The sequence below is a fragment of the Chenopodium album genome, chromosome 12 (genome assembly GCF_948465745.1).
Source record: "Chenopodium album chromosome 12, dcCheAlbu1.1, whole genome shotgun sequence".
Lineage (NCBI taxonomy): Eukaryota > Viridiplantae > Streptophyta > Magnoliopsida > Caryophyllales > Amaranthaceae > Chenopodium > Chenopodium album.
In genome coordinates, this window is record NC_137845.1 from 44,507,643 (window position 1) to 44,525,188 (window position 17,546).

Here is a 17,546-nt window from a genome sequence, read left to right on the forward strand (position 1 = left end):
ATAAAGTTTGGATTATAAAACTAATGTACCTAAGATAAATTTGATGCATTTGCATATGATTAGATAGAATCATAGAATAAACCTATATGCCTCAAAGCAACTCCAATGGCAAGCTAATTGTCAAATTAGCTTGCCATGCCACATAAGATTTTAAGCTAATTATCATTTTAGTTCTCTTTTGCTTCAATGGCTAGCTATTAGCTTAGTTTAGTAGTAGTTGTTGAATAGAAGATACATGGAAAGAGCTTAATTGGTACAATGAACATTTTATTTTGGCAAGTTTAATTCCCAAGCAAATTAGCTTGACTTAGCCAAGCTAATTAAGTTTTCTAGCTTCAATGGTCAAGCTAGTAGTTAGGGAATTATTGAAATTGCAAGCAAGTCCCTAGCTACAACCATTGGAGTTGCTCTCAATGCCTCATCCAAGCCGCTGACCGTACAAATGGAAAGTACTCATTGTATAAGGCGGGATGTTAGGATGGACAATACACAATTTAGTATAGGGTGTACAATATAATTTAGTATATCCGAAATGACAATACAACGGGAATCGGATATGAAAAACAGGTTAGTGTCAAAGGGTTACGATTAAATTAATTAGGTGATTCGACATGACAAGAAATATGTTTAATTAAGCATGTCATTTAATTTAGTGTTAACATTTCCAACTTGAATTAAGATTTAAAATGTACTCAACCTATTAAAGAAGGATAACCAATACGGTTTTTTCACAAAACATCCATGAGTTATCGACCACTTAATATAATTAGCCATATACCCATCAAAATTTTCATACTCGCCATCTATGTACCCATGAGTTTCCCGAAATTGTCACCGAATGCATGCCCTTAATGACAAACACCATTAACTCTTTTAGTCATTAAGGTTAATTATGCCACATAACAACTTCTGATTGATTCAAATTTAAATTAGTTAATTAATTAATTAATTAATATAAACTTTAAAAAATTATGTAAAAAAAAACCACTACCCCATCCCAACTACCCATCCCCGTCCCCAACCCAACTTGTCCCCCACCCTCGCCGACGCCCCTCCTGGTGTCGATCGTGCCGCCCCTTTTCCCCTGAACCAGCATACCCTACCCCAAATTCCCTGTCCTTTTTTCCCAAAACCCTTACACGAAACCCCTTACCAACTAGCCTAGACCACCCATCCATTCCAGGACCCTACCCCACACCCGTCATGGTGGCCTCACGCTTCCCCCTAACCACCATTGTCCCACCTCGACACCCCTTCCCCCCCATAACGCATTGAAAAACCCCTCCCTTACCCCTGAAACCCCCAACCACCCCTCCTCTTATCCTCGAATACCCTAGCCGCTAGGTTTAAGGGTTGGGCGAAGGGTGGTAAGGGTGGGGGATAATGGTTCAGGGGGAGAGGGGCATGTAACCCCGACCCACATTTTAACTATTTTTCAATTACTTAATTAATTATTTATCACAATATTTCTTAAAAACAACATTTTGGTAATTTAATTAGTAATTTGAATTTTTGGACAAAAAAGGTATTCGGATTTTGACGCCAAGTCTATTTTCAAGGTTAATTATTATTTTGGATTTGGATAAAATTAATAATCCATTTAAATTAATTACAAAAACTGAAAATTATATAATTATAATTTTGGATATATATAAAATATAAAAATTTGATTTTTTTAAATTTATTTTGGTTTTTTTTTTTTTACAAGAATTTCCTACATTAACTATTTTAATAAACCAGAAATTAATATATGATTTTTGGATTTTTGAAATACAATATATGATTATTATTAAATGGTTTGGTCTGAAAATCTGTAAAATAAAATGAATTTTGATTGATTTAATTATCTTACCTTATATTATTTAAATCTCTAGATTTTCCTATTTCCATAAAATAGTATCTTACTTATATTTGATCATGTATATTTTGTTACTAAGTCTCATATATATACTTCTTTAAGTAAACCTTTTATTCCTTAAACCATATTCATGACCTTGCCCTCGCTCAGTGGTGGTGTTAGTTTAGATGAATTACTACAAGAGGGGGGGTGAATAGTAGTAGGTTCCAATCGCGGAACTTAAGCGGAAATTAAAAACAAAACGCAAAAGGAACTTAAAGCACACAGCAATTTTACGAGGAAACCATCCAGTGCCTAGCTGGAAGTAAAACCTCGGCCCTATAGGGACTTATAAACAAATTCCACTATAATAGGCAACTCTCCTGGTACAACCTATTACACAGACCTTTGCTTTAAAAGTTCCTCCACGGACACTCGCTAATTGATAAGAACCTATCCTATCAGACCTAAGACACACTCAGGCACCTTTTTCGACCCAAGACACACTCAGGTTCCTTTTTCGACCTAAGACACACTCAGGTTCCTTTTTCCCACTGTGCACCCCAAGACACACTCGAAGTGACTCACTACCACTCGAATTTTAGAGAATTCAAACTCTTACACTCAAACGTGAATTTAAAAGAATTCACAATCTCACCCCAAAACCCAAAACACTCAAACCTTTTTTCCCATTACAAGATCTCATTGAATAACTCTAAATACATATATATGAATAAAGAGATAAAACTAATATGTTGGACACTCGAGATTTGTCTGGAACTCACTGGACGAACTGTAACCAAAACCTGATAGGAACTTTTACCAGGAGGACTGACTTAGCTTCGTGGTGAAGGATAAAACCATTATGCACGACCACTCCACTTCATCAGCCTCAACTTTGAATGAATACATATGAGCATATTTATAGTACACTCAAATTATTCATTTCACCTTGAAAAAGATAGGTTTTATGAAAAGATAAGTTTAAAAGATATTTTCTAAAACAAGTCTTCCGAAAATATATCTTTTTGTTAAGAATAAAATCTGTCAATAATAAAAAGATATAATTAATATAAAATCAGATTTTATTCAAAACTTATCTTTTTGTTTAAAAATACTTTTTAAACTTACTTATCTTTTTCCAAAAGGGATTTATTAGAAAATAAATATCTTTATTCAGTAAAACCAAATCCCTAAAAGATATGCACGTATTAGATAAATATATATCATTAAAACCGACTTTTAAAGACGTGCATACTTAAGTTCCTATTAGGTTCGGAACTTCTAACAGTCTGTGAGTTCCTGACAAGTCAGTAACTCTAATTTCATTGACTGTCTGGAATTCACCTTGGCTCTATATAAACTTGTTCCAGACCGACTTTTATGTCCAACATACTTACATGAATCCTAGAGCAATATACTTCTATTTCTCCGTCTTCATGTTGCTTCTCTGAGATTCTTGTTCTGGAATTCTGTAGTCTTGATGTATTCTGGATCTCAGGATTTGCCCCAACATTACACCGGAACCAGGTCGTTACACCCGTTTTGAAGTTCCTGTTAGGAAACTTTGGGAAGTTCCATTACTGGAACTCTTCTTCTGTATTTACTTGTCCTCATGGATCTTCCAAAGTTCCTTTGTCTCAGTTCCTACTTCAGCTCCCAACGCTTACTGAACCTGCAAACATCACAACACTAGAAAATCCTTATTAGATGGAAGTTTGCTCAATCATAACTATCATCATCAAAACCTCATAAGGGTCAACAAGTTGCCCCTTTTTGATGATGACAAACTGAGCAAACTTCTGAGGATAACAAAGTAAAACAGAAGGTTAGTTTTTTCATTTATAAAAACAATAAAGAAAACTAAACTAAATTAAAAGACTCCTACACATACATGACCTATATATGCATAGGATACTTACCTCGTGAAACTAACATATGCAAACACCTATTTACATAGTTACCTTCATGGTTCCTTAGCCATCATCATACTTATCAACCATAACACTCATCATTGTTCTTGTTCCCTTATTGTTTATCCTATATTGCTTAAGTTCCTGATATATACCTGACGTTACTCAGGTTCCTTGTACCCTGTTCCAAGCATGACTTGTTCTTTCTATGCACAACTAGACAAACATGTTAGATAGATAATCATCATTAGTTTATAATCGTTAAAACCTAATTACTCAACAGGTGGTCAGTGGTAGTTTGTTGGGAGGAAAGAATATTAGAATATGTATTAGAGAGGATAAAAACATTGAATACATGCGAGGGTATGTTCATCCATTTAAATTTAAAATACAGACGTTGCCTGATAAAATATTAATGCGGGCATCGTTTAACAACTAACCCCGATTAATATATTACTCCATCCGTTTCAATTTGTTAGTCCCACATACTATTTTGGGCGTTTCAAAAAGATCTACCCATATTGAATGTATTCTACTTTTAACTTAGTTTTTATTTCCTATTTTATACATATTAAATTCTGGTTGGTTAGATTAATTGATTGTGAATTAATGACAAGACTCTAAGTAAATAAATTACTCCCTTGATTTATGTAATTATGGCTAATGCTTTCCTAAAAAAAATCAAAAAAATTAAATAAGGCAAAACTATTTATGAATTCTTTTTTTACTTTAATGCTAGATTCTAAACATTCTCCTTTTCTTATTTTAAGTGATTGATTCCATATGGGACTATCATACTGAAATGGAGGGAGTACTTTGTATCATAATTTTGGAGCGTAACCTATGGTATAAATTGTGTAACTAATGAATCAATTGCCCTATATAAGCCTTAGCTTGTTAATTAACTTCTTACTCAGCTAATTGCCTCTTGATTGCCATTCATTATGGACTTACCATTCTTTTATCATCCTTAATCTTAGAGAGCTAATTAATGGCCTTCCATGTTTTGATTTCCTTGGTATACAATATTCTTCTTTCAAAGGGAGAGAGGAAAAGAGAACTCTATTAAACTACACAAAAGAAGAAAAAACAAAAAAAAAAAAAAAAAAAAAAAAAAAAAACAATTAAAGAAAACTCTTGATTTTTTTAGTGCTTATTACTCCCAAAAATCAGATTTTTGACTTTTTATTGACTTTTCTTGACTTTGACCAAGCGAATTGGGTCTTAGAGTCAGCAAAAGGCTTTCGGGCTGAACTGATAGGGATATAATGAAAATTGGGCTAATATCATCTAAAGGCTCAATGTTAAAAGCCGATTTGGAGGCAAAATGGGTAATTTAATTTTTAAAAAGAGTTGGCATCAAGAGGCATAACTATACAACAGTTGTGGGAGTCAGCCATAACTACTCCAATTTGCCTACAAATAGAAGTATGAAGATCAAAAGAAGGATATTAGCAAATTAATCAACAACAAGCATTTCATTTCTTTTAAACTTTCTTCTTAGCATTCGTAGTTTCCCTTGGCTTAGTAGCCAAGCGATAGTTTATTTTATTTTCTCTTAGAATGTATTGAAGACCGTTCGTCTTTTCTAATTGTATGATCATGGAGTTAACCTCTCCTTCAACTTATACAATTATAGACCTGACTCTATCCTTTAATTAATACAAATGCATTCATATATATCTTTTGTCATATATATGTTTATCTACTTGTTTCTTTAAGTAATCTAACTTTTTTTTACTTTCTTTGGAAAAGCTTCCTTATTATTTGTGATGTTACGTTAGCAAGGTTATCAATCTTTGAAACCGGTAACTCGAAGGGCAGCCACCTAATACTCTAGAACGAGATAGAATATTTAATTTGTTGACAAAGAACAATATTTGCCTCAACAATGCTCAATCTCATCCAGTTGGACAATTTTGGCATTCAAACGATTTTATCCATACAAATTGGTACATTTTTTTTGGTACATTATATATATAATTCACTCCAATTCTACTATTTAAAACTCTGTAGTGTGCAATATCCAGAATTGTTATTTTCCATGTTTTTGTATACGATAAAATGTTCAATCATATAATAAGTGAATGCATGCTATTTAAAATTATTTTAAAAAATATCATTATTGTTAGGTAGAACAAGATAGAGTATTTAACTTATTGGCAAAGAACAATATTAACAGTGCTCAATCTCATCCAGTTGGACATTTTTTGGCATTATTCAAACGATTTCATCCATACAAATTGGTACATTATATATCTAATTCACTCCAATTTTACTACTTAAAAACTCTGATTAGTGTGCAATGTCCTGAATTGTTATTTTCCATGATTTTTTGTATATGATAAAATGTTCAATCATATAACAAGTGAATGCATGCTATTTGAAAATTATTTTTAAAAATAGGAAAATTTGTTTAGAAGGGACATATATGTTCATTATTTTGTCTGGAAGGATCTTATATGTTTAAAGTGGTCTAAAAGGACCTTACAAGTTGATTTTGTTGTTTGGGGGAACCTTAAGGTCGGAATCCGACGATAACTGATTTTTTCCTCCGACGTTGACCTCTCATGTGATCTTAAAAAATGACCCCCTTTTCTTTTTTTTCCATGATTTCCCTCAAATTCTCTTATTTTGATTTGTGTCATTTGGGGATTAGAAGAGAGAGGAGGAACTGGAGGGAACTCGTGGAAAAAAAAGGAAAGGGGGTAATTTTTAAGACCACATGAGAGGTCAACGTCGGAGAAAAAAAGTTAATTATTGCCGGATTCCGACCTCAAGATCTCCCAAACAACAAAAAGGTCCTTTTAGACTACTTTAAACATATAAGGTCCTTCCAAACGAAATATTTAACATATATGTCCCTTCTAGAAAAAATTTTGCTTAAAAATATCATTATTGTTATGGAAAAAAAAAATTAAAAAAAAAATGCTTAATTGTTATTGCACTAAATGTGATAAAGGCATAATTAATTACGCAGTAAATTTGTAGGAAATATATAATCTTAAGATTTTTTTTTTTTATTTTTTTAAAAAGACCCAATTAATATTGATGTGGTGATTGCTATGTCTTCATTTTTCATTCTATAGATCACGTGTTTAAAACATTGTACTAACACTTACTCCGTAACTTTTTAATTGAAAAGCCGACATGTACATTGAATAATTTCATGAGAATATGTGACACATAAAAAATTTTTAACACGCTTTTTAATATATAAAAAAAGTATGGCAAGATGATTTACATTAATTGAACAAATCCATATCCCACGTGGTATCTAGGAAATCCCATGCACTAGCATCTTCAATACACCACGTCGTTGGATAACTTAAACTTAAATCTGGTAAACCATTGCTCATCTCCCAACACCCTGGATTGTATTTATCAGTTTGATCCACATCCCTTGATACCGTGTTCAACCAATCCGATACCCGGTTTTCGTTGGGCGAGCTTGTGATCATGCAATCGGATAATCGGTTTTCATAGGACAAGTTCGTGTTCATACAATCTGATAGTCCCTTTAGTTTGTCGTTAAAATCAACATAATAATGACTAGTTACGGCTTCAATGTTTTCATCGGTAGGTTTCGTGTTATTATTGTTACTACTTATTTGTGGAGTGATCATATTGCCTTCTTGGATCAACACATCTAACTGATTGGAATAGTTGTTTGTTTCCTCGCTTGAAGAAGATGTTTCTATCGACGATGAAACGTTACGTGTAGGGGATGAGATTGAGTGGTTTAATAATGAAAATTGCATTTGCATTTTCTTCCTCAGATGAGTTCTCCAGTAATTCTTCACCTCGTTGTCAGTTCTTCCAGGCAATCTTCGAGCAATCTTAGCCCATCTATCGCAAAACAATTTAAATCAATTTAATAATATTCCACATGATTTCGTAGAAATTGTCCTTACAAGTTAAATACGTAATAACCATAAAAAGGTGAAGTTTTCTAACTTAGGCATGGCGGTTAGTGAAAGATACAATAGAGAAACGTTAGAAATTTAAAGTGGATATATAAAAACTATGAAAAGGATTGACCAAGGATGATACGTGCTCTACTAAAAGGTTATTTTGGTAGCTTTCACAAAATATTAACTAAAAAACTTGTAACATATGCAATTTGGAATTAGTAATGTTTTGGTGTAGGTAATAAAACATAAAACATGTGACACTTTAAAAATTATTGTCGAACACACTTTCATAGATACTTAAATCATAAAACTCACTTGTTACCCCATCTCTGATGTAGCTGAAGTATTAGCAACTCCTCTTGTGAAGTTATAGAGCCATGCTTTAGACAAGGCCGAAGATAGTTCAACCATCTTAACCTACAGCTTTTCCCACTCCTACTTAACCCTGCAAAACATTGAAATATAAAATATAAATCATCCATGTCAACAATACTCGTAGATTGTTTTATTTATTTATTTTAAATGAGGATTGGGTACGCAATCTAATAAAGAAGAGATATTGATCCACTTACTGACTTACAAGTGTAAAGTTTCATACTAAAACCAATTAGTGATCATAAGAGTACTTCCAGTAACTTATAAAAGTGGTATTTTCATTTCTGATTCTCTAATATGACTATATGAGATAAGTATAAACGACAAAGGAGTTTTAATAATACTACATGAACCAATATCATTTACAATGATGCATTGATACATTAGCAAACACTAACCTGAGATCTTAGCCACTGTATCCCATCGCCGTGCACCCAAAACCGCGACAAAAGTTTTGAGTCGCTCATCTTCCTCTTCGTACCAAGGTCCCTTACGTAGATTTTCTTTCCCCATTGTTGGTTAACAAAACAAATATCTATGATAGTAGCAAACAATGACTATGAATCGTCTTAAGAAATTGAACTCGTAGATGAAGATGTTTTGCTAAGAGCTAGTTTAGCTATTTATACTGATGAAATAATGGCAAAGAACATCACAAAAAGGTTATTAAGACTCAGTAATCTTACCTGGCAACAATTATAGGTGGATAAACACCCAAATTTATATGAATACATAAATAAAAAGGTACCCAATTGGCTCAAATTGAACTCATGGTGATAATCATACATTAATTATCTAGTATGTCATCTTCTGGACATGGACTAGTACATAAACATTATTAGATTAGCTTCCTTTTTGCATCACCCATTGTTGCTTTTGGCTATTGATGTTGTGTAATTTAATGTTAATTAGCGAGATTTTCGTGTGCTTAGGTACTTAATTAAGTGATGTAAGCTCCGCAGCTCTTTAAAGATTGCGTATATTTGGTAGTCCACTTGACACTTTAAACCATATTGTTTAATACTAACATATGAAATGAAAGTGTAAGAAATAATAAAACTTGAGATAAGATAGCTTAGGATAATATTCAATGAATGATGAGCCACTGGCGATTTGAAGAGCTAATACCGAATCTACGAAATCTGATCTTATGTGCTTCCATCATTTCTTTATTATGAAATTATCTGAAATGGATATATTTGATGAGTTAGCTAGGGTATTGCTTGTGAAATTGTGTTATTAAAGATTGGAATTCCAAGATCATTGCCTATCCAAACATATTCGATAATGTAAGTAGTCATTGTTCGTCCATAATATATTGTCGCTTTTAATTTTTAATGACGAAAATAATTGTTAATTTCAACCCATGGAGGTTATTGGGGACTAATTGAGATATGAGGCTAGAGCAGATAGCTAGCTCTCCGACTTTCAAACATGGTTAGGGGACGAATCTCACCAAAATAAAAGGGTTTTAGAGCAATGATAGACGCCTAAACCCTTAACTGTTCTCTAGCAGCCGCCTATGCTGTGCACTTTGTAGTCACCCCTCACCCGACTCACTACCAACATAATGTAATGAGGAAAAAGAAAGGGGTGAATTTGACTAAATACCCCTTTATAGATTAAAAGGTCAGTGGGTTGTACTTCAGTAGCAACCATCGTAATCAAATATTGCTCATCCTATCCAGGGGTTGTATAGTACTCCCTCCATCCCTAAATTACCCCTTTATGTTTGTTTCATGGGTTTGAGAATAGAGACTGGGAAAGAGGTTGGAATTTGGGTATATATGCCCTCCATTCCCAACAAAATATTACGGGGGGCAAGTATTAGGAGATGAGAATTGTGAGAGGTGAAAAATGACTAAAATGACATTGATGAATGGGGTAAGAGGAGAAATTTTAGAACGGATAATTTTGTAAATTTCTAATATATACTCCACATATTACCATTTACTGCCAAATAAAATATTGGTCTTATTGTCTTATTTTTAAAGATTCCAAGCTGCAAATTCCAATCCCTAATTTCATCTATATTTTTCAAACTCTCATTCTCACATACCAAACGTCCATAGGATTAAAAGTAAACAAAAGCACTTTTCATAACCCAAACTACTTTGCAATTAATCAATCAATAACTACATACTAAAAGACATATCAGCAATGACACATTTTATTTCTAGTACGTCCCTTATTTTTATTTTTTTTTAATATCTATATAGGAAATAAATCTTATATATAAATAAAAGATTACAAAAGATTTTCTTTTAAAAAAAAAATAGATTTAATGTATCATTCCAAATTTATATTGATACCATAATTTTTTAACATAATTTATAACATATGTAGAGTTACGCACTACTTTATCATTAATAAAACAAGGATTTTTTTTTAAAAAAAATATGTATTTAATCATGTATGAAAAGCTTGTCAAGTCTTTAGAAAGAGAGAGAGAGGAAAAAAAAAAAAAAAAAAACTTGCCAAGAATGATATGAAATTAAGTCAGTTGATTATTGAGAAAAAAAAAATGCAACATACATAATAAAGAGAATGAATAATAGTGTGCAAAAAACAAATCTATTTACGGATTAAATATATATTGTTAAGATTTTTATTTGGTTAACAAAAAGAAAACGGTATAAATTTGTTGGTGAAATTTATATAAATATATATACATACGCATTTTAAAATATCTATTTTGCCAATAATAGACTTTCATAACAAATTCATTTTACAAATTAATACTCCCTTCATCCTTATTTACATTCCTATTTCTAAAATTACACGAAAATTAAGGAACTTTAAGTAATCTTAAAACCCATGATTGGAAAGTAATGTGGGAATTACAAAACATTTATTGTTGTATTTGAATAAAACAGAGATCAAATGATATTAAATGAAGCACATGACATCAATCTTCTTTAAAAAAAAAGGACCAATCACATTTTTTGGTGAAAAATAAATGGACCAATCATATTTCAATATAGTGCTACACATGAATTCAGAATGTTTAAAAGGGTGAATGCCAAAATTATGGTTTATGTGCCATTAATTGCAAAACAGAAAAATAATAAAAGTAATGTCACATCACAACTATTTAGGGGTAATTTGGGGATATTTGACAAAAATTTACTTACTAAAAAGGAAAAGTAAGAATGTAATTTTCAAACACCTAAAATAAAAAGCAGGATGTAAATAAGAGACGGAGGCAGTAACTTATAATTTAAGGTCAATTAAAGAATAGTTATTGAAAGTTACCATGCAAGGCACGGAACCTAACCTAATGTAGTTATATAGTCAATATAGCTGGCACTCACAATTTGCCAAAATAAGCCAGGAAAGCTTCTTTGCTCATTGTCAAAAAAATAATTTTAAAAAAACAGAGTAACATTTTGGCCTAACTTGACCAAAGCTCATATATAAGCCAATTATATCATGATGTCAACAAACATTACGATCGAACCCAAAAAGGAAACCCAAATAGATTATCAACGCCCATATTGTTACTATAAGTCTATTACCCCTTAAGAGCAAAAGTAAAGGAGGTCATCCTTACAAGAAGAAAACTCACTCCCCCAAGTACTTTCAAATGTACGAGGTATACTATTTAAGTACTAACTTGGACATCGGAGGCTCTTCCCTTAGAACCCACACCCTCATCTTGCAAGGACCTGTGTCAGAATCGAAGACAAGAACTGCAAACACTCATACCATAATTAGGGCACCCTTAAACCACCCAAAACCATTTGATTACTCCGCGGCTTAATCTACCCATAAACCAAAAATGGGAATGACCTACAAGGAGTTTACTTAACCAAACACTTAAATTCCAATCTAGACATTTTACATCAACAATACAGCAACTCATTCTCTTCAACAAAAACATTGGGTATATTTAAAAGGAGATTATGATAGTTAGCGCAGAAGTGATTGCTTTATAATAATACGGAGTAATAAAAAGATTTCTAGTTGTTCAGGACAAAAAACATATTTTACAAACAAAATTTCACCATCGTAATTCAAATAATAGCATATTACATTTATGTAACATCACGCTGAGAAAATTCTTTGACAGATGACACAGATAAACAAGTAACTCCACAATGAAACCCAAAAGCCTATTCAAGTATACCTGACAGGTTATCTTCAGCTTTGTAACCCACAGCTCATCTACTTGAAAAAAATATGCAGTACCAACAACCAAGAGTCAGCCAATAAGACGAGGACCTCCGCAATAATTCTTATTTCTCAATGTTAAATAATTATCAACGATCAATGAATGACTTGTTCATCAGATCCACCGCTGAATCCATAAACTGCATACACAGCCATCAATAGAAGTTCAGCCAATAGCACGAAGTACAAAAAAACTGCATACAAAGGCTGTTTGCTTGTTTCTAATTGCAACAGTATCTAAATAATCTAATAAGTGGTTGTTGCCTGGGGGGGGGGATGTTGCACGAAGAATGGGTCATGAAGATGGCTAGCTAAATCAGCAATGAAACTTAATCAATCTTCAATAAGAGAGAAAAATCAGTGGCTTAAGAACACTCAATTCCAACTCCTGTGTTGAGACCTAAAATCTTGGGCCAAGGTCCTTCCAATTGGATCAACATTTTTTTTCCCCCTTCTATTCAGAAGGATCACTACTTCTGCCCCAACAAGTTTTCAGCAATATTTTTTAAAAAAGTGTTAGCATCCTACGAAGAAGAAGCAATACCTTCAAATCAAATTATTCACGCCACTTTTAACTCGAGATTATATTCTTAAGAGGGTTAGTCACCATGCCAACACTACATATGCATTCTTGAGTTTTAATCCTTGGGGACAGCAAAACAAGCCTTATAAACTACAGTCAATCCTTCAACAACTAAAAGTAGAACCGCATAGGCATGCTGTACATGACCTTCCACTATTTTCTTCTGATACATGGCATACGAAGAATAGAGGTGTAACAAATATTTTAAAATGAAGGCCAAGTAAATCCAATTATCCATGAGCAAAGTCTCCCAAACTCACAGAATTTGAGATCATTTTTCCATGAGGATGCATTAAACTAACCAACATATTAGAAGTCACCACCAACTAACCAGGAAATTGGCTAATCCTCACTACTAACAATAAAAGTTATAAAACCTCTAACCAGGTTGTTTCCTCTTTGAAACAATTCTGCAACAATTTCCCCTAAAGCACACTATTCCTGACTACAAGTCTCCATGTAATACTTTCAACTCACAAAGATATAGAATAGGAACTAGCCCACCTCAAAATAATTTAAATGGTTGACATCTGGAACTATAACCACACAGCAACCTAGAAATTTTCCATATAGACAAATTATGCCTTAGATAAAACTTAAGAATAGCACAGTTAAATAAATGAAACTTGGGGACAAAAGTAGAGGATATATATATAGCTATCGTAACTAAGAATGATTTAGTATTTTACCTTCCCAATATTCTTGAGTTCCCGCCCAACTGGCTCCATGAATTTCAAGTCAACTTCTATAGGCCACACCTGAACACATAGCAAAATGCAAACATAAGGGTGAGGATGACATGCAAAACTAGAAAAAGACCATTATAATCAACAGATTAAGGTTTAAGATATAAAAAAGGGAACACCAAGAAAATATAATTTGCACAAAGCAACCTCGCCCCATCTAGAAGCAAATGATAAGGATGAAGTGCAACGGGTCATTAGCAACAATTTGATTACTAAAGATATGAGAGATGGTGTTAAAAGACAAATTCTCTCACCAATAAGCAAATCTTTTAATTTTAGGGCACAAACCCCAACAAATCAGACCTCATGAAAAATACGAATGAGGCTGAAGATAAAGTTAAGCAGCACAAATACATGCAATTAGATGTCAAAGGACTTGAAATGAAACACAGTCCTTCCCCCCCACCCCACCCACCCCCCCCCCCCTCCCCCTTGGAAGTCGTAATGAACTGCTATTGTGGGAAAGCTGCAATCCGTGAATTGCCATCCATTGGAATTCATTCCATTAGAGCCAACAGACGTCCTAACCTTGAACTCAAAGTTGGAACCCTATGCCACTCTGTTACGAGATTACAGGTGTACATCTCTAGTTTGAACCCCATGAACTCAAAGAAAGATTTATTGCTGAAATATCCATCAAGAAAAGCTTTAAGCTTGAACAGAAGCTTTGGAACAACCTTATCAGACAACAACCTTATATCAAATGTCTAAGATTTGAAGATATATGCTTCTCCTTTTTTACACTTCTGCTAAGCAAAGATTAACCTCTCAATCAATATATGCTGAAAAATGATGCTGGTAGTAAGCTCACTGATAACACAAGATAGGAAGATATAGCGACATTTCAATAAGATCTATTTGGAGGCTATTCGAAAACAAGGCAAGTGCCACAGATACATGCTACCAAAGAATAAGAGCATAACTCATCAAACCAATCTAAGGCAGGGAGATCAAGAAGCCTTTTTTCTATGAGCGACAATATGGATTCACAGGCAGATGGGTTTCACACGTTCAACAAGTGCTGGCATAATGCAGAGGAAATCACTGAAACCATTCTTTCTTCAGCAGGAAGCTCTGTATTCAAGTCGATAACAATTCAACTTGACTGATTTCAGATACGTAAAACCTTGCTCATCTTAAGAATTTCAGACTTCTCTCTTGCTACAAGTATCAATAACAAGCCATCACTTCCCCAACTGTTTTGTGACATGCTTCGTTTCAGCTCTGCCAAGTTCTCAATATAGTCATAGGGAAAATGGAATTCTATATCCAAGGCGCTAAAGACTTGAGGTAGGTAGCCTCTTCTTATCTCTTTGTATTGGCAATGGAGTTTTGTCACAAGAGAGTTCAAAGGATAATCAGAAAACCAGGGTTTTACAAGTCATCGAGGATGTTAAGAACTCAAGCTGGCCTATCCCAGATATGAGAATGAGTAGATAATTGATAGTAAAGAAAAGTTATATTCAGCTGCAAACTTAGGGAAGCCTTGACGAAGTTTGATGTTTATTGGGAAAATCAATATGAAGACATGACAGAAATCAGTTAGCTTCCTGGCTTCAATCAGGGGATATTACCCACCTGGAAATCAAGAGTTCCCTTTACACCCTTCTAACTAAGGAGAGCAGACAGTGTAAGCTTAATTTCTAGCATTAAAACCAGGATACAGGCTGGGATTATACATTAGGTTTTAAGTGGAACTCAATATTTCTGGTGCAGTATTCTTGCCATTGTTGAGTTTAAGCTTTAGCTAGTTATTTTTATAGAATGAACTTGAGACTAACAGAGATAGATTAATGGCTTGAAGCAATGTAACTATGCACAGGAAAGAAGGACGTCTAGGACTTAAGGAAGTGCTGGCTTGGAACAAGGCCTTCCAAAGCAAGAATTGTATGGGAAAAAGAAAATGGTTCGAGTCTTTATGTGAGAAACTTAATCTCTCTCCTCAACTAATTTTGTAATCCTCCAAGCATAATTGGATCCATGGAAACTAATCTCCCTCCTCAACTAATTTTGTGATTTCCTGAGCATATCTGGGTGTATGGTGCACAGCTTTGTTTTGTTTGATACAAGCTAACTTTTCTCAGAAATAAACAAAATTTGAACAACAGAAAATTACTGGTGGACAGAACCTGCATCCAACCTTTCCTTAAAACATAGCCTCAAAACATTTTCTAACTTCAGTTAACTATAGCTATATTGGAAAAAACATTAGCATGTCAAATTCATTGAACAAACTACAAAGACAAACATGGATTTTAAAAAAATGATGCAACTTTATGCATGTTTTACACTTCTCAATCTTTACAATCAATTTTCATTTAAAACCGAAACAAATTACATTCAACTTGAGAGGTGTTTTCTCCTCAAACTCGCAGTAACTGGGATCTCTAAAAGTGTACCTTTTTGTAACCCTCCTACTAATCACTTATTAGAGGCTGTAGAAAATACCAAGCAAAATGTTATTCGGAGATCAAACTACCTTATTACTACTCCAATTACATAACACCTCAAGATATTTTGGTGATCCTTTTGATGTAGCTTTATGATTATCATCACTTCACTATTCGAAGCATACATGAAGTCATCAATACACCAATCCATTGAGACACAAATAATGCCTTAAAGATATCAATCATCGCCATATAAGAAGAAAGTACTATACAACAAACAAGGGAAGGAGATTTTCCCACAACTCCACACATTGTACATAAAACAAAAAGAACTCCATAACAAAGTTATATCAAATAGACAAAAGCCTAACTTATTTTCTAATATTGTGCACGAAAAACTCCCAATCTATGTCCTTATTAAATACGAAGCATACATAGATTAGTAATTTTTAACAAAACCAATACATAAAGTTATATACAGTCATAATTGTTGAACATAAAATTGCAAAATCTTGATATATTTTTGAACATTTATCAAAGAGCTAAACAGTAAAACATCAATAATTGATTAAATAAGAAGTTAATTAATCAAAATAAACAAAATTTAAAGTAAAAAACAGAAGAAAAAAAAAAAAAACACCTTTAAACCAAGCAATTTAACAGGTGTAGCCTGACCAGGAACAATGCAATCTGGTCCTGCAGACTCCAATACAGCATCAACAGCTAACCCATTTCCCACTGGATTTGAATCCTGCAAATCAAATTACATGAAAAAAATAGCTAAATAACGGACAAAATTACAACCCAACAACCCAAATTTCATCCCAAATTCATTGATAAAATTTTGTGAAAGAAAAAACCCAGAAAAATTAAGGGAGAAACGAAAGAGAATGATACCCTCATAATGGAAACAGCGTAATTGGAAAAGGGATTTTGGGGAATGCGAAGAACAGGGGAATGGTGAATTTTGGGAATGGGTTTCCCCTGAGATGCCCTCCAAGGCGCATCCTTTTGAAGCCCTACTCCACCTCCTTTCTTTGACATTTCAATTTTATTTATGGCAAATTTGTCTTAATTTGAAGCTGTTTTTTAAAATTATGAGAAGAAAGAAAGAAAGTGGTGGAAGTTCAGAGGAAGAAGATGAAGTTATGAGATAAATTTTGTGAAGTGAGGATTTTAGTTAAGCTCGAATTTGGATTAGGGGACTAACTCCTAGTCTCCTATACTTACTTGTGCTTAGAGAAATCCCCTATTTTGCAATTTTACAAAGATAGCCAAATTTTAGTTAAAGAGAAATTTGAATGACAAATTTTAATTTTTAACCCCTCAAGACAACGCGAAAATGGTTTTTAACACTATAAAAATAAAATCGGCAACTTCGCCCCTTCCTTTACCCCTCCCCAAAACCGAGAACCCTTCCCAAACGGCAGCTTACGGTCAAAATCGGCCGATTTAGGGCCGAAATGGTCGATTGTGATAGTAAGTAGTTGATTTAGGATCGTTTTGTGGTTGTTCGAAAGATGAAGGGCCTTTAATTATGGTCGTTGGGGTGAGATTGTCGGTTTTGGGGAGGGGGGAGGGAAGGAGGGGATTTCCCGATGGCTAGGGCTGGTAA

General features: G+C 33.6%; 2 protein-coding genes across 2 annotated transcripts; both read right to left on the reverse strand.

Moving 5' to 3' along the window:
* Positions 1 to 6,995: 6,995 nt before the first annotated feature.
* On the reverse strand, positions 6,996 to 8,552 carry LOC145572445 (uncharacterized). Its single transcript, XM_081631420.1, has 3 exons — positions 8,438 to 8,552; positions 7,980 to 8,109; positions 6,996 to 7,599 (listed from the first exon to the last, which is right to left on the reverse strand). The coding sequence occupies exons 1-3, from the start codon at positions 8,550 to 8,552 to the stop codon at positions 6,996 to 6,998; spliced, it is 849 nt and encodes a 282-aa protein (XP_081487546.1).
* A 3,405-nt stretch (positions 8,553 to 11,957) lies between these two features.
* LOC145570548 (uncharacterized) lies at positions 11,958 to 17,131 on the reverse strand. Its single transcript, XM_081629671.1, has 4 exons — positions 16,829 to 17,131; positions 16,572 to 16,682; positions 13,485 to 13,553; positions 11,958 to 12,352 (listed from the first exon to the last, which is right to left on the reverse strand). Exons 1-4 carry the CDS (start codon positions 16,973 to 16,975, stop codon positions 12,302 to 12,304), a joined length of 378 nt encoding a protein of 125 aa, XP_081485797.1. The 5' UTR covers positions 16,976 to 17,131; the 3' UTR covers positions 11,958 to 12,301.
* Positions 17,132 to 17,546: the final 415 nt, after the last annotated feature.

Excerpts from the sequence above, each read along its gene's own strand:
- LOC145572445 (XM_081631420.1), bottom strand. The coding sequence starts at position 8,552 with ATGGGGAAAGAAAATCTACGTAAGGGACCTTGGTACGAAGAGGAAGAT. Across the intron at positions 8,110-8,437 it reads TACAGTGGCTAAGATCTCAG|GGTTAAGTAGGAGTGGGAAA; the intron begins GTTAGTGTTTGC and ends AATGTTTTGCAG. Across the intron at positions 7,600-7,979 it reads CATCAGAGATGGGGTAACAA|ATGGGCTAAGATTGCTCGAA; the intron begins GTGAGTTTTATG and ends GTTTTGCGATAG.
- LOC145570548 (XM_081629671.1), bottom strand. The coding sequence starts at position 16,975 with ATGTCAAAGAAAGGAGGTGGAGTAGGGCTTCAAAAGGATGCGCCTTGG. Across the intron at positions 13,554-16,571 it reads TTAAATTGCTTGGTTTAAAG|GTGTGGCCTATAGAAGTTGA; the intron begins GTGTTTTTTTTT and ends CTATGTGTTCAG. Across the intron at positions 12,353-13,484 it reads AACTCAAGAATATTGGGAAG|TTTATGGATTCAGCGGTGGA; the intron begins GTAAAATACTAA and ends CTGTGTATGCAG.